We start from the raw sequence: 18,204 nt of genomic DNA, 5'->3' as shown, positions 1-18,204 counted from the left end.
ATACGTGCATCATGCATTTATATAAATCTCATGCTCTACCAGTTGTCAAAAACGATATGTCTTGTCGAGCCTTGTCAATGAGCCTAGGCCCGGGCAAGGGGTTTCTTTGCTGGCGCTTTTTTGACAACGACCTTGATTGCAGCCTTGTTCGCAGCCGTTTTCTTCGCAACAACCTTTTCCTTCTTTTCCTTCTTTGGCTTCTTCACTACCTGGGCAAGTTTGCCTCGGCGTGTTCTCGGAGGAGGAGGGCTTTCGCTCTTTTTCTTTTTGATGAATATGATTCTGGGTTTTCGCTGTGGCTTGGCGGGTTCCTTGTCTTGCTGCTTTGTCTCTTCCTCCTGCGCTTTTTGTTCCTCCTTGACCTTTTTCGCGCGAGGTTTTGCTGCCTTTTTGGGTCTTCCCTTGATCTTTTTTGCGGGGGGTTTGTAGTCTTCGTCTTCCTCTTTCATCTTTTTCATCGGAAGGCTGTCATTTACCAATGTGAGCTCTGAGTCCACCGCCAGTTCTTTGTACTGCTGCACGCTGCCATGTACCAAGGTAATCTCTGGGCCATGTTGCATGTTGTTGCTACTACCATCCTCCAACAAATCCCAGTCATAGACGCCATCGTACTTATATCCTAGGCGCTTCATCAGCCTTCTGTACATTGCCCTCAGCTCGGCGTACTTGGGCTTGTGGTTGTACTTGGACGAGCGGGCGTACATGAGGTGTCGGGCGAAGGGGGAGGGCAAGCCTTTGCAGATGTGTTTGATGGGGAGGCCGAGCTTGAGGCGGGCGACGCGCTGATCCAAGAGGGCTGTGTTTTCTTTTTCGTTGGCGTAGCCTTGCCAGGGGAGGGAGCCGCTGGCGAAGTAGATGAGCATGTAGGCGAGGGATTCGAGATCGTCTTTGGGAGATTGAGACTTTGAAGGTTCTTCTTGTTAGTTTCTTTGGGAAAGCAGATGATGAAAAGAGCAAAGGGAGGAGATTTACTTACACGGTTCAAGTGAGCTGCTATAGGTGCCCAATAATAAGTGCCGCAAAATGCATAGCTAGGCGCAGCAACAACCTCTTCGTCTTTCGTATACTCACCAACTAGACCAAGGTCTAGGATATAAACCATCTTCCCATTCTCTTTACCAAAGCCCATGACGAAATTGTCCGGCTTAATGTCCCTATGTACAATATTGTGCGAGTCAAACAACTCGAGACGCTCCAGCAGCTGGTCCGCCAGCATGAGCGTCGTCTTGAGCGAGAATTTTTTCCTGCAGCGGTAGAAGAGGGTCTGGAGTGACGGGCCGAGGAGCTCGTAGACCATGAACTCGTGGGCGGCTTGACGACCGATTTTTTCTTGACGGCCGTTCTCGTGGTGGGTTGCGATGCCTGGGTTGTTGCGGAGGAGGGTGTAGTAGAAGGACTCGCTTTCGAGGTTATCCATTTGAGAGGGTGAGGATGTACCTGGGGGGAGGTTTTGGAGTTTGACGGCGACGATTTGGTTTGTTTCGAGGTCGGTTGCTAAGGGTTCTGCGTGTTAGTGGTGGATTGGAATGTGATTGAGATTGAAGGAAGAATGGGATGATATACCGATGTAGACGCTGCCAAAGCCTCCTTGGCCGATGAGGCCATCGAGGCGCCATCTTTTGTTGATGACATGTTTCTTGAAAGACTGAGATGATTAGTTTTCTTTTTGCTGGAGATGGGTGAATTTGGATAGTGTGAGATATACCTGTATTATTTCAGACATGATGGCCTATTGAACTGTAATAGAGGCTGCCAGAAAGTAGGATGTAAGTGGAAGAATATTACAGTTGAGTTCTTTGGGTGATTCTACGAGGACATATATACAAGTTGCAGAGCATTTTCAAAATTGCATTATTTCTTTGTACGAGTTGACGGCCTCTTTTATTATGATCATGATCTATAAATGGAAATTGGAGATACGCTTTCGAAGGTGAGGATAAAAGAAGCATAAAGACAGCATGAGGAAGGAAATAGGTACATGTAACAAAGAATATGATATAACAAGAGATGAAAGATGTTTCAATGGATCTGCTTATCTATCCATTGTCCTGCAAATATGGCCTAGTATGAGCTGGGTTCATTGTACGAACTATGCTTCTGAGATATTGCTGACATCTCCAAGCTTGACAATTTCATGTACCTAAATATAAGCACGGTGTTGGAATTAGGATCTCGAGCTATGGGCATTGAGACCGAGAAGTCAATGGCTTGGTGCTAGCCCCAATGCGGCAATGTGTTGTCAGGGTCGCTAGTGACATCACCGATATCTTATCGCAATTCGGGGTTCACCGTGCTTTTTATTTTATTTTTCTTCAGCAGCTGCGGCAGCGGCAGCAACAGCAGTAGCAGCATTTAGAAATAATATCTCCTAGTTAGGTCCTTGGCAGAGCAAAATAAAGGGCTTGAATTTTTAATTTTTTTTTTTTCAAAAAAGAATAGCCGCGGCTATGGCAGATCCTTGACTCAGCTGCATGTCTCAATCCGATCTTTTTTTTTTCTCCTGGTGAGACGCTGCACAACTTGCACCGCGCTTATCCAGGCGCTAGCACCTTGCACCAGGAACAAAAAAAAATCGAAAAGGAAGAAAGAAAACCCCCATAGTGGCAAATCCAGCAAAGTTCAAAGAGGCGAGCACCTAGAAAGGCATAAAGAAGCAATGGAGAAGAATAAGAAGAAAGCGACTGGAAGAAAAAGTCAAAAGCCCGCCCTAGCGAAGCCATTGATGCAAGTAGCTCTGCTCAATGCACCACTGTAGGTACATGGCGGCGCATACTGTCTGCCACCAACGTGCAGTACCTACCGCACTAGGCCTAACTCTCATCCCATGTGCTCTAGCGCTGCTAATGGCTGGCCTTTGGCTGGCAAAAAAAAGGCACCGGCACACGCATCCTCTTAGACGCCAATTCGGTGCACGCGACGCATTAAAAGCGACCCCACCAGAAGCGCCTTTGGTGGCTCCCCCACTTTCTGAGGGCGGAAGGTCAAGGACAGCGACAGGTACCCTCGCACCGAGCAACGCCGTCAGCGGTACTTTGCTCGGCGCTGTCAAGGCTCGGTAGCGCGTCATTCCGCCCACAGTGCCGGTTCAACGTTCCTGTACTTGCCCTCGTAGCGGAAAAAAAGGCGGCCATAGCATTAGCAAGAGTCAGGTGCTGCACTGCCAAAGCCTCTCCCTCCAGGTTCCTTGTCCAGACCCTCGCTTCTCCTCCGAACCTCGCAGCCCACACGCAAGCCAAACCAGCTGAGCACTTTTCGTCCATGAGATGTGACGATCTTCCGTCTCCTCTTCTCTTCCCACAGCTCCATATCCCGCATTCTCGCTCCTGCTTCTTCGTCTAGCAGCTCCAAAGCCACAGCTTGCATTGCCCTGATTCGGTCCACTTTCTACTTTCTACTCTCTCTACACCTGCCATGGCTCCGACCAAGACGTCTCGAAAAGATCACGACGACCACAAGGCCGACGCTCCCGTCAAGGAAAAGAACGGCCATGGTTCGACAAAGATGCGCCGTGGCGCAAGCCAGCAGACTCACGCTGCCAAACACGACCTTCATCCCGCTCCCACATCTGTGCCCGTCCAGGTGCCGACCGAAGCCCTGCTCCCAAGCGTATGTCTTCTCCCTCTGTGGTTGCTTATTCCACCTCTCCAATCCTCAACTCAGCACGTCAACAGCGTCCAGAGGCGATGCTAACACAACCCTCACAGCTTCCCTGGGACTCCTTCGAGCGACGATCCCTCCACGCCTACCTCCGCGAGCACGAGCTGACCACGCCGTCGTCCTACTCGAGTTCCTTCCATAATTGGGTGCTCTCGCGACCCGGCAGCTTGGGCCTATACTCTCCCACAATGGTCCGCAAGCAGCAGATCAAGCGACAGTCCAAAGACCAGCTCGCCCTGGCCGTGCGCAAGCACTTCAATGGGCTGGGCATCCAGGAGAACGATGTCATTGTCGACTTCATATACAAAGTACGCAATCACCAGGTCGTAAAAGACCAAGGCACGGTCAAGCAAGTCATTGTCGTGGCTGAGTGATCTGGTGCCTCATAAATGGAGAGCTCTGGTGAGCAGCTGCATCGTTTTACTGGCATGGATTGGTGTTTTGGCGTTACAAGGTTCCTGAGCACGACACCAGATGTGTGTACGTGGTGGGTAGATACCCGTGGGAGTCGTTTGGCACTCTGATGGCTTTTGTTTTCCTTTTTCCTTTTCCTTTTCTTCTTGCTCTCTCTCTCACTTGTTTCCTGCGAGGCACATCGTGGTGTGCTCTATCGCGCCACTTGTTACTATGGTAGTACGGGCCAAAGAACCCGTCGGTTTGGGACTGGTTCAATTGTTTTAAGCAGCATATCGACAGGCACTGGTCCAGGAATTCGCAGCGCCACTCATATAGAAGGGGACGAATTGGTGTTTTTGTTTATATATATCCTGTAGAGAACTGACGAATACAACATGATGCTGAATGAATCTACAGTTAGCTTCTTTCTTTTTTTTTTCGTGTCGTTTAGAAAAAACGGTGGCGTGAAACATTGCATGCGAGACATAGGAGGGACACGAAACATGCTGCAAGGATGAGAGACACACTGAAGAAATTCCTTCATAGGGCACGGGCCTGGCTCAGGTGGTTCGACGATCCACCCGCCGCGCACTCTTGCATGTTACTCGTACTCGGTACTTAAGTCCACAGCGCTGCATGTCATCTGGCCAACGGCTCGGGCGTCGCTTGGCCACGACGAGACGTGCATGGAGCTGCCCGACAGGTCGCCTGGTACAGCCAGCAGGAGTGCTCCATTCCTCGCAGCATTGTACCAGGTACTTGTGCTTGCCACTCAATGGATGTGTGCTGCAGGCTGACCTGATAGAGGTAACCGTACTTTAGTAACGTCGGGTTGATATGCGCATTACAGTGAGCAGCATATATAATATCACCTGATTAGCATCCATAGTAATATTCGCGTCCAATTGCATGAGTGAAGCCGTTCGCGAGCTTCGTCAGTCAGTCCGCCAGTCTGCCTGTCATCCATGTCGGTGGGTCCCTTCCAGCGGCTGGCTTATCAATTCTCGGCATGCAGTAGAAAAGTGACAAGGGCAGGCTTCTACTGTATGAGCATTGGCGCTCTGTATTATCTGGAGCTTTACTAATATCACCCATGCTACAGGTGTAGAATCTCCCCCATAATTGAAGCCGCCCACAGAGTCGATCGAGTGCGGTTATCCGTTTCCTCTGCCAACCTGTTTTCCCAAGCAAAACGGCAGAGAGCGGGATCGGCCGGGTTATGACGGCATATCGGAGGCGCGGAGAGCGAGCCACCAATCACCAGGCACGCAAAAGGCGTCGAAGACAGCAGCTCGAGCTCGGCTTAAAATCGGCAAAAACGCGGCAATTCCAATGAACCAGCCAGAGAATCAATTTACCCCCACCTTTTTTTCGGTGCATGTTCGTCTAAATTATTTCTCGTCGCAAACATCGACGTCCGTGGAAGCTTTTGGTGGAGAGCTGCTTAATAACTTTTTGGAGGGGACAAATTTCGAGCCGATCGCCGTAGAGCCGGTTCTCTTTTCCTTAGCTTTCCATCTGCTACTCGGTCTCATTCTGTCTGATCTTATCTCTGTTCGGGTTTTGCTCGGTTTAGGTGAAGGATTGAGAGGCAATCGGAGGACAAGACTAATCGAAAAAGAAGGAAGACGAAAGAATATATTGGGATTTTGACATCTTCAGCAATGTCCAACCTCCTCTTCAAGGCCGCGGCTCCGGCGCGCGCACTTGCAAAGAGCCATAACTTTTCCGGGGGACCGAAACTCCAGCAATGCCTTCGCAAAGGCGCTCGGCTTCACACGGCTTCTTTCCGCTCTCGAGCTGAGCGACCCAGTGCCCGGAAAGAGCACAATGCTCGGGCGTCTCACAGGGTAGGTTCTCGACACAAGGAATGGATGGGTTAAAAGCTGGATACTGACAACATACTGGTGATTATAGACTTTCCACGCGACCAATACCTTGCTGCAGAAGGATCCGTACAAGGCCCTCGGCGTAGACAAGTCCGCAACCGCCGCCGAGATCAAAAAGGCATACTACGGCTTGGCCAAGAAGTTCCACCCCGACACCAACAAGGATCCCACGGCAAAGGATAAATTTGGCGAGATCCAAACCGCCTACGAGATCCTCTCCGACCCCAAGAAGAGGGAGCAGTACGACCAATTCGGCGATGCCAGCTTTGATCCCAACGCGGCCGGAGGCAATCCATTTGCTGGCGCGGCTGGCGGCAATCCTTTCGCAGGATTTGGTGCACAGGGTGGATTCGGCGGAGGATTCGGCGGTGGTTTCAACTTTGAGGACTTGTTTTCGGCTTTTGGTGGCCGTCGATCGAATCCTTTCCAGCAGGAGATTCTCGTGGGCGACAACATCGAGTCACATGTGAGCATCAGCTTCATGGAGGCAGCCAAGGGAACGAGCAAAACTATCACCATCACACCTGTCGAATCTTGCAACACATGCTCCGGCAGTGGCTTGAAGTCTGGCGCTCAGAGGTCTCAGTGCCACAGCTGTGAAGGAACGGGAACGCGGGTGCACTATGCGCAGGGCGGCTTCCAGATGGCCTCGACATGCGGAAGTTGTGGAGGAACTGGCTCAACGATCCCAAAGAGCTCCGAGTGCCGGACGTGCTCTGGCCAGGGTGTCGTGCGCAACAAGAAGACCATCACCGTCGACATCCCCGCAGGTATCGAGGACGGCATGCGGCTCCGGATAGACGGGGCCGGTGATGCTCCCATAACCGGAAGGTCCACCAGCCCCGATGCCCGGGCCCAGCGCGGAGACCTCTACGTCTTTGTTCGGGTTGCTACGGACCCCAAGTTCAGCCGCGAGGGCTCCAACATTCTCTACACAGCAAACATTCCCCTCACCACGGCCATTCTCGGCGGACAGGTCACGATTCCCACGCTGGACGGCACAGTTAACCTCAAGGTAGCCACCGGCACCAACACCGGTGACAAGGTCACTCTCCCCGGGATGGGTATGCAGCGCCTCGGTTCGCGGAGAGCGGGTTCCGGTGATCTAAAGGTCGAATTCCGAGTCAAGATGCCCAAGTCGCTCAGTGCCAGCCAGCGCACCATTCTCGAGATGCTCGCCGATGAGATGGACGACAAGTCAGCTCGCCGCGTTATGAACGTTTCAAGGTCAGAGGGAGATTCCAAAACTTGAGCTGCCGCGATCGCTTTACTAACATGCAGGTTTATTTCCGACGTGCAGCCCTGACCCCAAAGACCCTGATTCTCACAAGGACGAGGGGTTTCTCAAGTCCATGTGGCATAATCTGACTCACCATCCCGCACACGAAAAAGACGCCTCTGGAGCCTCTGGATCGACCGGCGAATCCACCAGCGACGACAAGGGGAAGAAGGAGAACAAGTCTGCGTCCGACTAAGATCTTCATATCTTCTGGAAATAGTGCCGATATCTATCACCAACCTACTTCACTTTTACTCGTACAACATTCGAACCGAGGAAATCAAAATCTTAAAAACTGAAAAACCTAACGCGATCATGCATGAAACGTTGGTAGCTCCGAAAGGAGAAGGGAGGATCATTTTTGCATAGAGCTGGGAAACTAAACACACACTCACACACTCATCACAAAAAAAGGAGAGAGAGCTTGCATTCGACGGTGTTGTCGTTGAAAAAAAAGAAGGCCTTGAATTATGTATGATATTGTTTGACGGCGGCGTTTTTGCTCAGAACGGTTTGGGGCCCTGGCTTTTGGGGGTTTACTGGCGGCGGTAGATGCTTTGGGCATTGTGTATATTAATATCTGAGAGATGATTTTGAAAGAAAAATAAGAAAGGGGGAGAGGGGGACGAAAGAGACGCGGTTTCGCGGAGGCCAATCTCCCCTCTTTGATATATACGGCGCTGTTTGCTACCTATTTCTATGTGCATTGTGTTCTAAGCTAAGACGTGGATTGAATCATGGCTGCGGAATTGCCGAGCAGCCAGATTCATCACCGGTCTTCGCCGTGTAAAAATCGTATATTCTGTGATGTCCATCTTTGTTTCTAAATCCGTGCCAGAACATGCTTAACCATGACCCAAATCATCGTCGAGGCAGCGAGAACCTGCTGAGACCTGTTTGCGCCGATGGTATGATATGCTTGGCTACCATTGTCAGACGTAAAACCTTCATTAAACTCCAAGCGACTCACAAGGAAAGATATCATCCTCCAACCAAAGACCCTCCCAGCTCCCTTACCTCCGCAAAATGCAAAAGAGGCAGTTCAGAGGGAGCTCTGATGATTCATATAATTTAAATTCCATCCTCCCCTGTCCTTCAACCAATCGGCTTAAGCTTCTTCTTCTTCTTCTTGTCCGGATCGCCCGACTTGCCCTTCTGAAACTGCCGCCAGCTATTAATTCTTACGTCCCGCGTTGCCTCCCAGTCCTGCTCATGCTGCCTCTTGCGCTTCCTGTCCTCAACCTCCTCGTCCTGCCGCCGCTGCTCCCTGCCCTCCTCCTGCAGCTGGGCCTTCATCTGCCGCCTCCTGCGGTGCTCGTTGTCGATGAGCACCTCGCGCGTCTTGTCGCGCCACTTCTTGGCGAACTCGTCCGTCTTGAGCTCGGGGCTGTCGACGGTCCACTTGTTCTCCCTGATGAGCAGCATGCGGGCGTCGGCGATGGCCTCGTCGAGGCGCTCGCGGTGCTTCTCGTCCATGAGCTCCGTCTGGGCCTTCTTCAGCCGGTCAAAGGCGTCGGGGGCGCGCGGGTTCTTGGTCTTGTCGGGGTGGATGAGGAGGGATTTCTTGCGGTATGTCACTTTGATGTCTGATTCCGGGACGCCGGGCTGCAGGTCTAGAACGGCGTATCTGTAGAGGTGAGTGTTAGACGGATGTGATATTATGGTCTTGGGGCGGGTCGTGCTCACGCATCGAGGCGGAATGCCTTGAGGATCCGGTCAATCTCGGCATCCTAGGATTCGACTTGATTAGCATACAAGTGATTCGATTCTGCGCGGCGGAAAGAGGAGGGTAGCTGCAGCGAACCTTGTCGAATTCCTTGGCCTCTAGCTCGAGGGCATCGAGGGCATCTTTATCATCCTTTGTAGTCGCATCCGCCATTATGACGATGGTATCGGCCGAAAGGCTTTCGCTTTATAAATATGCAACAAATGATTCTTTGACGACAAGAAACGGAAGAGGAACAACGAGCGTGAGGTGAGCAGTTGGGATGTCGGCAAGGCAGCTTCTCGCGTGCCTTTTGTCAATTGGAGCGATGATTCGCGCAAGGCTCGAATGTAGCAGCGAAAAAGAGTGGATGCGATGCCGCATTAAGAACTCGACCGGGGTCCACAATTCCGCACCCCCACTGGGCCGATAAGATAAGGCCCCGAACTTTTAGATGGAGAAGAAAAAAAGTTGGCTGCGAGTTTCAAGTTCCAGCACGTTGAGGCTGGTGGCAGTGAGAGGAACGCAAAATTACATTTCATACAGCGAAAGATATCGCTGGTTGCTCATCATGCCCAGTCGTCGCGCAGCTTCACCGGCGGCCTCAGAGCCCGAGCTGGACATTCTCGACTCACTATATCCCGGCGACGACGACAATGGACAGCAAGGCGGCCAGGATGGATTGGACTTTGATGCCTTTCTCAATGCGGGCGCGGCTGGAGGAGGCGAAGAAGATGATGAGGCGTTCATTGCACTGCAGCAGGCAGCTTCATATCGCAAAGCTTCAAACTTGAAGGGCAGAACAGTCAAGAAAGGCGGTGGCTTTCAGGCAATGGGTGAGTTGGAGCGCCAGAGAAAGACTGAGCTTTGCGATGCATTGGCTCTCGATCAAGGCACCATTCTAATCCTAAATCTGCACAGGTCTCAATGCGAACCTTCTCAAGGCTATCGCTCGCAAAGGATTCTCAGTCCCGACCCCGATTCAGAGGAAAACGATCCCCCTGGTTCTCGAGCGGAAAGACGTCGTCGGCATGGCGAGAACGGGTTCAGGAAAAACTGCGGCATTCGTTATTCCCATGATCGAGCGACTGCGCGCCCACAGTTCCAAGTTTGGTAGCCGAGCGCTGATTCTTTCGCCCTCACGAGAACTGGCCATCCAGACCCTCAAGGTTGTCAAGGAACTCGGCCGAGGGACAGATCTCAAGTCGGTGCTTTTGGTCGGTGGTGACAGCTTGGAGGAACAGTTTGGTTTCATGTCTGCCAATCCCGATATCGTCATTGCCACTCCAGGTCGGTTCCTGCATCTCAAGGTTGAGATGGGGCTTGATCTCTCATCAATCAAATACGTCGTCTTTGACGAAGCCGATAGACTTTTCGAAATGGGTTTCGCTACTCAGTTAACCGAGATTCTACACGCCCTCCCCCTTTCAAGACAGACACTCCTCTTCTCCGCGACACTTCCAGCTTCATTAGTCGAGTTCGCCCGAGCCGGTCTGCAGGATCCCAGTCTTGTGCGACTTGACGCAGACACCAAGGTTTCCCCTGACTTGGAGACAGCATTCTTCTCTGTCAAGGGGGCTGAAAAGGAAGGATCCCTTCTACATATTCTCCACGACGTCATTAGAGTTCCTCTAGGACCTCCCGCGGGCGTAGAGGACGAGACGGAGAAGAATTCAAAGAAGCGGAAGCGCCAGCCAGACAACGGCGCCGGAAAGCCCACACAGCACTCGACAATTATTTTCACAGCTACAAAGCATCACGTCGAATATCTATACAATCTACTAAAGAGCGCTGGATTTGCAACATCCCATGTGTATGGTTCTCTTGACCAAACCGCTCGACGAATACAGGTTGAGGAGTTCCGGATGGGCAAGACGAATCTACTCGTCGTCACAGATGTCGCCGCCAGAGGTATCGATATTCCTGTTCTTGCCAACGTCATCAACTACGACTTCCCTCCTCAGCCAAAGGTATTTATCCACCGAGTTGGTCGTACCGCTCGTGCAGGCCAGAGAGGTTGGGCTTATAGTCTGGTTCGAGACGTGGATGCCCCATATCTTCTAGATCTGCAACTTTTCTTGGGCAAGAAGCTAGTTGTTGGACAAACAGAGACAGAACCGTCATACACTGACGATGTTGTTGTTGGAGCTCTACAACGAGATGCTGTTGGAACCCACGTAGAATGGTTCAACAAATTCCTTCATGAGAATGAAGATGTCGATGCGTTGCGAATCGTTGCCTCCAAAGCAGAAAAGCTCTACATGAAGACGCGAAACTCTGCCTCAAGCCAGAGCGCCAAGCGTTCGCGAGAGGAGGTGGCATCCAGGGGCTGGTCGCAGCTACATCCGCTCTTCGGCAAGGACGTCGACGGCGCAGAAGAGGCTCGCGCTGCCATGTTAGCCAAGATTAGCAACTTCAAGCCTCAGGAGACAATTTTCGAGGTTGGACAAGGAGACAAGGCGACGAGCGAGGCGGCGGAAGTGATGAAGCAGCTCCGCAAGAGAGTCAAGCCGCGCAAGAAGGAAGAAACCAACGACGAGGAAATGGAAGTCGACGACGACTACGGCGGCGCTCAAGCTCCCGATAGCGACGAAGACGCGAATATGGATGAGGATGACGATGATGAATACGGCGACGATCTCGAGGTCACAATCACCAACACGGGCAAGACCAGGAAAGAAAAGGGCCGGACCGACTGGCGCGACAACGAGGTCTTCATGTCCTACACGCCGCGCACCATCAACGCCGCCGAAGAGCGCGGCTACGGCGTCCACTCGGGCGGCCAGGGCTCCAGCTTCGTCGAGCTCGCCCGCGACGCGACGATGGACCTGACCAACGACGACACGGCAAAAGCCTTTGGCGCTCCCACGAAGCCACGCATGCGCTGGGACGCCAAATCCAAGAAGTACGTCAACAGCGCCAACGACGAGGACGGCTCCAAGGGCGCAAAGATGATTGTCGGCGAGAGCGGCGTCAAGATTGCTGCCAGCTTCAGTAGCGGCCGCTTCGACAAGTGGAAGAAGGCTCATCGCGTCCATAAGCTTCCTCAGGTCGGCGAGCTGGTCAAACCTGGTAGTGCTACTACACAGCTGCCGTCAGGCGTGCGGTACAAGCACAAGAAGGAGCTTGCGCCCAAGGAGGCCGATAAGTACCGGGACGACTTCCACGTGCGCAAGAAGAGAGTCAACGAGGCGCGCGAGAAGCGTGTTGGACGCTTCAAGGACGGTATGGGTAGTAAGAAGGAGGTCAAGGGGTTGACTGATATCCGCAAGGCCAGAGAGGAGAAGGAGCGCAAGAGGGCGAAGACGGGCAGACATCAGGCAGGAAAAGCAGGAAATGGCCGGAGGAGATAATTGAGCGTGATAGAACTTGATTTAAATACTGTATTAATTTCTTTAAAAGCAAGTATATGTCCGGTGTATCAATAGACGCTGAACTTTTCCACATGGAAGCACGAAAAGGAAAGATTCCCATTACTAAAATCACCACATATCTTACACATTATCACACGCGCCAGTAAAATAGATTGAAATGAACATAATTTGTGTCTTTCAAATTAATAAAAAGCGTACTCTATCAAAAGTTCTTAGCAACAGAGAGGTCTTGTGTGGCTAAGTTCAACGTAGCAGTCATAGCCCGTTTCTGTCATGTCCATCCAACGCCTCGCTCAAAAATAAACGCGAGAAAAAAAAAATCAAGATATCGCTAGGCCAAAAGACAGCTAGAGAGAGCGAGAAGCTTCAAGAGCGTGGCCGTATACAGCTGGAATTCGAGCAATCGTATATTGGTTTCCGAACCAACCGATAAAATCAGAAGATAGGGTGCGTTTAAAACATCTTTGCACCGCTGGGGTATCATATGTTGGGAGTATTAGGGTGGTGGTGGTGATACAAGCTTCGTTTGGTTGGTCGTCCCATATCGTAGAAACCAAAAGTTCATAACGTCGTTAATAGGAGAAACGTCAGAGGAAGTGTTGTAGAAGACAAGAACAGAAAGAAAGAAAGAAAGATGATACAAGAGGGAGAGTGAGGCCCTCAGGGCTTATTCGCTAGAGTCAAGAGTGCTTGCCCACTGCCTAACCGCGTCACGCAGAACGCTCTCGCTAGCTGGCCCTTGCTTGTTGCGTCCAAAATTGTTGCCGTCGTCATTGTCGATAACCTCTCGGATAGTGTCTTCCAAAGCAGACAGCACAACCGTCTTGCACTGTCTCCGCGGTATCTCGAGTGGAGGCTCCGGCATCTGCGTTGACTCCGAGAGCGTATCCGGTATGGCACTGCTGCCACCACTCTCGATAGGGCCGAGGATATCAACATGAACCTGGGAAGAGGCAGAAGAGTGCTCTTTACTAGAGTCTGGGATGAGGTGAATAACCTTCTCCAAGGCATCTGCAAGATTCTCATCAGGCACGGTTACTGTTTCCTCGATCCACTCTTCATCCAACGTCGTTTCATGAGGCAAAACCGAGGGAGTGATGGCAACACCTCCAATCACAGGCTTTTCCACAGTCGGCCTTGGCTTGACTAGCCTGCGGTAGGTAATGCGGAGAATCGAGTCGGTGGTGGTGTCGGCGACAAGAGCCGAGCTGACATCAACCCAGCGCTCAGCCACGTCGTTGGCATCAGATTGGACAACTACCGGAGTGGGCTCAGCCTGGAGCGAGGCCTTGATCTTATCAAGGAGGCCTTCTTGAGGAGGAAGGCCTTGTAGAACAAAGTCGGGATGAAAGCGATTTAACCAGCCAGCCGCGTTAAGGGGCAGGTCGCCGTCGATCGAGATGCGTCCAGTCTGCTCAAAGGAGTCAAGGCCGGGCAACCCAGGCGTCGAAAGGTACCCGCTGCTAGAGGGAGAACTGATGGCTGATTCAAATGAGGCAATGTAATCCGGGAATGGAACATCAACATCAATGACGCCATCGTCTGCGTTGATCGAAGTCTTGACGGGAGACTCAAAGGCGCCGTTAGGATCAGGTGTCCTATCGCTCTGGGTGAAGGACTTGCGGCCGCGCTCGGTGGTTTCCCGCGTGACGTCGACATCCCTAGCATTGCTTGCCCGGCGGAGGTTTCCCAGTCGTCTATCAGGCCCTTCTTCAGCGAGAGACAGCTGAGCCAGGTCGGAAAGCTTGTTTGATTGAGAGAAGCCCGCCTTGATTGGTGACCGAAGGTCGCTGGCTTGGCTATACGTGCTGCCGCTGTCCATTGACTCACGGCGGCGTGCGCTCCACAGTCCACTCATAAGGTTGCCCCATCGCAGGCCTTGGCTTGGGGGCCGCGCATTTCCTGCTGTGCCGCTTTCGCCCCTTTTCAGGGATCGCTTGAGGTCATCAGCAGCAGCACTGCCACTGCTTCCGGGTCGTCGCCACCTAAGACTATCGGCCCGTTGGATAGTTGCAAAGTGCGGGATTGTTGAGTCCTGCATAATAGTGGAAGTAGCAACACTGCTCTTCCGGCTCATCAAGTCATGGCCCGGAATTGGAAGCCCGGTGGTCCGGATGGAAGCAGCGTCGGAAGCGCGCCTGTGGTGGCTCGCTTGGTCCGCAGCGCTCAAGTGTCCCGTTTGAGACGAGACCGTGCCGCTCCGGGTGCTTTGGCTTGCTGTCCTGGAGTGGGAGACACGCCCAAGCCCGGTGCGGCGGTTGATCTTGCGGCGAAGAGACTCTTCACGGACAACAGGGACAACGTAGGAGGGAGGAGAGTTTGAGAAGGCACCAACCGAAGCCGAAGTGCTTGGCCGATGCACTCGGGGACCGGGAACGTGCTGGTTCGCCGGCAGGAAAGCAGAAAGCAAGAATATGATGCGTCGTGCGGCCATCTTATCGTCTGAAACGATAATGGTTCGCGCCGGCAGTGACAGATCATCTTCGTTTTGGTTCTGCTTTCGGAGCAGTGCTCGCCTCCTGTACGCGGGAGAGCTGAGCGCTTGAAGCCAGTCAACGTGCGTGGCCAAAAATCCAGTAAGCAGAGTGTGGAGGAAGACGCCTTGGTTAAGCGCAACAGCCCATTTGCATGTCCAGATAGCTTCGTCTCGCCAAATTCCCCAGCGTCCCTGTCCTGTAACAACACGGGAGGCGCTCAGGCCCATGACAATTCTGGATCTGGCAAGACCAACCTCGGATGCAATATGCACGTCATCTGAGAGACAGTTAGGCAGCAAGGAGACGAGTTTAGTAGTACCCTTAGACGGCTTGACTCGTGATTCGTCCAGGCGCCTCTCGGTCGGAAGAGACGGCCTCCTGGCACTCATGTTTGCCCAAGAGGCTGAGTAAGGACCTGGAGAGGCCATGTCGGTTTGCTTAAGCATGGTGTGCAACCTAAATGCAGCAATGGATTGGAGATGAGTCAGAGTGCGCATGATGATGTCCCAGTGCTTCGTAAGCGAATCGATGCGATCTTCGACATCAATGGAAAAGGATGAGTCGGTAGTTTCGCCGTAAAGGCCCGATCCGGACATGTTCCAACCAGACATACGAGTTGAACTGTAGGACGAGGAGAAGAGGTCTTGGTCATTGTACGATCCTGGCTCGCGAAAGACAGGCTTAGGAGGTACGGCCGAAGATATGCGTGACGGTGACGGTGGGAGTTGTACGACAAGGACTACGGCGTACATTGGCGTGCGCCGCTGCTTTGGCTGCGGTTTCTTCTTCTTTTGGGCGGGCTCGTCGCCGGTGGGAGGAAATGGAAAGCCGCCATTGTCATCTGAGTACCGGCTGGGAGGCGTAACGGTGGAATCCAAGTCGTCGGCAGCGAGGGTCACCGGGAAGAGTCGTGTGATGAGAACCTTCTTTCTCTCACTCTGGCGCGGAGTAGATGCGCCAGTCGGCAGCTGCGGGTGAGTTGGAGATACGGTTTGCGACGAGTAGGATTGGGATAGCTTGCTCGAGCGGCCAGTGGCGCGTCCAATGGAGCTGCGGCCGTCTCCGAACATGGAGCTTGCATGGTCCGGGATGCGAGATTCCGATGGCACGACGTGGACCTTTGTGGAAGTGCCCTTGTAAGCCATGAGCTCTGAGTTGCCAAAGATGCAGCTGGAGAAGGTAGCCAGCTCCTCTCGATACTCGCGCGCAGCTCGCTGCCCATCCGTTTCCCCAAAGCTATGGCTACGGCTATGTACCGAGGCCCGACGGTCAAATGCCCCCTGGCGAAACTGAGAGCTATCCGTATGGGGGATGGTTGGCCGAGAGCTTTGGCTGTGGCTCCCCTTGCGAGGTGAAAGCGGGTTTGTCGTCGTCCTCTTCACGTCCTGGGTAGCAGTGGAATGCCTCTCAGTAGAGGCTGCAGCCTCGGGAAGGGGGTGGCTGTCGAAGAGGAGAGATGCATTAGTGGGACCGAGCGCATCCTGCATGATGATGACACGGACGTCCTTTACATCGAGCTCGAGGTCTTCGTTATAGTCGAAAGCGTTAGCCGGAGAGGCAGATGTTGCCGGAGCATTGAAGAATGGAAAGACTTGGTCATTGCGATGCTGGTAGAGATCCTGGGCGTCGGGAAAAAGCAGATTGCGGGTGTGTGAGTCCTCTTGGACAGATTCCAGGGAAAGGATAGGACGAGAGCCATTGTTGGACTGTGTAGGACCCGTAGACTGGCCACCAGAGCCAAGATGCAGAAGCCGTCCTAGCATATCGTGTAGCGCCGTCGAATGGTACAAAAAAGAAGAATAGGAAAATAAGACAAGAAGACGAGAATAGAAGTGGAATATCCAAATGCCGGGAAGTAAAGCTCAGCGAGGGCGCGGAAGATGCGGGATATCAGCTTCGGCACAGTTAACCCAAGCGATGCGCCATCACCAATAATAAAGTCGGGACATGGCGGCGGCACATGGACATGTTCGTTTCTTCTTTGTTCTTTTGATATTTCCTTTTTGCTGCCCTTGATTTAGGTTCCCTCTCAAGTCTCGTCAGGCGCCAGTGCGTTTAGCCTCTTGGAAAATGGGCTGTGAGTCGCAAGCCGTGTCACCAAGCTGAGATGGTCGCCGTTCAAGGTTTCGCTTATTTCCCAGATACTAAATGGCTGCAGTACAGTCCAGCCGGTTCGGAGACCAGGGAGATTAGCCTGGCCGAAAGGGAAAGGAAAAGAAAGGAAAAAGTGATGTGTCTATCGACGCAAGACAAGACACGCAGCGCGCCGTGATAGATGGTGTGGCGGCAGAGCAGCTCCAGCTCCAATGCAAGGCACGTGCGTAAAGGGAGATGCTGGGCTGGGGGGGCGACGGCAGCGACGACGATGCGATGCGACGGTTCGTATAAGTACTCGAGTATGGATTATTGGCTGCGAGCGAGAAGCAGCAGGAAATCGCCCCTCCAAAAGGCTGATTGTGCGAGGCCTATTCGCGAGGCAGCTCGAGCCTTTTGTTGGTGATGGGCGAATGAATGGTGAGGGAGAGGTCGGGTTGGAATCCAAGAGGTCGGGACCAGCAGACGAGCGCCTTTAGGGCGGTGGGGGCGAGGGCGAGCACTGAAAGCGAAAAAAACAGCAGCCCCCAGCACGGCCAACTCCCGCTAGCGCTCAGCAGCAGCAGGTTGCGTAGTGGGCTAGGCAGTGGGCTAACAGTGGGTTCGCTGCGCTGTTAGGGCTCTTGGGGTGCCCCAGAACGCTGGAGCCCACTGGGGGCGTTGCCAGTTGAGGTGGCGCGAGCCAAGCACTAGGAGCCACAGCGCAGTAGCCGCGGCGGAGAGCGCGGGGCGGCGTGTGCGCTGTGGATTTGGTGCAGTACAAGAGCGGCTGGCGGAGGTTCAAGTATGGGGTACCTGGTGTATCCCGCAGTGCCTTGTGCAGCTTGCAGGTACTCCATACATGCGAACTCTTGTACATTCAGGACCGCTGGACTTCAAATATCGACAGGTTGACTGGCAAATTCAATCCAAGGACACACTCGCAGCTGTGGGTTCGATGCTACTAGGCACTTTAGCAACTGGTGACCAGTTTAGAGTCCCGTCGTTGTGCATCACTTTTCTCCTTGCGTTATTAAAGTGCCGCTGCTGATTGGCTGCAGAGCTCAGATCCCCAAGGACAGGAACGAAGAAGCTCCAACTGCCATTTGATTTGCTGCAAGTATGACGGCGCACCGATACGATCCCGACCCGAGATATTGACCGTTGCAGTAAAACCACCGCCTTGCAAAGAGAAACCATGAACATACCAGGCCATCCTGACCGTTGGCATCATTTGCATGGCCGCAAATGCTAGGGCATGGATGGAAGCAGTCGCAATCCTCGTACAAGCACTTTATGCGAGCTTGGGACTTTTGACTCGGCCCTCAGCCCGCCAGGTATCAGCCCGAAATTG

At 52.9% G+C, this 18,204-nt stretch overlaps 6 protein-coding genes across 6 annotated transcripts; 3 read left to right on the top strand and 3 right to left on the bottom strand.

Moving 5' to 3' along the window:
* Positions 1-83: 83 nt before the first annotated feature.
* On the bottom strand, positions 84-1,723 carry T069G_01384 (protein kinase domain-containing protein; the record flags this gene model as incomplete). The annotated part of the gene is made up of 4 exons (XM_056168594.1): positions 84-902; positions 977-1,494; positions 1,564-1,636; positions 1,706-1,723. 4 exons carry the CDS (start codon positions 1,721-1,723, stop codon positions 84-86), a joined length of 1,428 nt encoding a protein of 475 aa, XP_056033910.1.
* Positions 1,724-3,411: 1,688 nt separating this feature from the next.
* T069G_01383 (sin3 binding region of histone deacetylase complex subunit SAP30 domain-containing protein) lies at positions 3,412-4,031 on the top strand (the record flags this gene model as incomplete). Its single annotated transcript, XM_056168593.1, has 2 exons — positions 3,412-3,606; positions 3,705-4,031. 2 exons carry the CDS (start codon positions 3,412-3,414, stop codon positions 4,029-4,031), a joined length of 522 nt encoding a protein of 173 aa, XP_056033909.1.
* Positions 4,032-5,717: 1,686 nt separating this feature from the next.
* On the top strand, positions 5,718-7,417 carry T069G_01382 (dnaJ domain-containing protein; the record flags this gene model as incomplete). The annotated part of the gene is made up of 3 exons (XM_056168592.1): positions 5,718-5,903; positions 5,971-7,169; positions 7,243-7,417. The coding sequence occupies 3 exons, from the start codon at positions 5,718-5,720 to the stop codon at positions 7,415-7,417; spliced, it is 1,560 nt and encodes a 519-aa protein (XP_056033908.1).
* Positions 7,418-8,316: 899 nt separating this feature from the next.
* T069G_01381 (dnaJ domain-containing protein) lies at positions 8,317-9,100 on the bottom strand (the record flags this gene model as incomplete). The annotated part of the gene is made up of 3 exons (XM_056168591.1): positions 8,317-8,848; positions 8,908-8,951; positions 9,026-9,100. 3 exons carry the CDS (start codon positions 9,098-9,100, stop codon positions 8,317-8,319), a joined length of 651 nt encoding a protein of 216 aa, XP_056033907.1.
* A 397-nt stretch (positions 9,101-9,497) lies between these two features.
* T069G_01380 (DEAD/DEAH box helicase domain-containing protein) lies at positions 9,498-12,279 on the top strand (the record flags this gene model as incomplete). Its single annotated transcript, XM_056168590.1, has 2 exons — positions 9,498-9,762; positions 9,848-12,279. The coding sequence occupies 2 exons, from the start codon at positions 9,498-9,500 to the stop codon at positions 12,277-12,279; spliced, it is 2,697 nt and encodes an 898-aa protein (XP_056033906.1).
* A 688-nt stretch (positions 12,280-12,967) lies between these two features.
* Positions 12,968-15,922, bottom strand: T069G_01379 (uncharacterized protein; the record flags this gene model as incomplete). Its single annotated transcript, XM_056168589.1, has 1 exon — positions 12,968-15,922. The coding sequence occupies one exon, from the start codon at positions 15,920-15,922 to the stop codon at positions 12,968-12,970; it is 2,955 nt and encodes a 984-aa protein (XP_056033905.1).
* Between the last annotated feature and the right edge of the window lie 2,282 nt (positions 15,923-18,204).

This window comes from Trichoderma breve, chromosome 1, assembly GCF_028502605.1.
Source record: "Trichoderma breve strain T069 chromosome 1, whole genome shotgun sequence".
In the NCBI taxonomy this organism is placed as follows: domain Eukaryota; kingdom Fungi; phylum Ascomycota; class Sordariomycetes; order Hypocreales; family Hypocreaceae; genus Trichoderma; species Trichoderma breve.
The sequence above is the reverse complement of the archived record's forward strand: the minus strand, read 5'-3'. Positions and strand labels throughout refer to the sequence as shown.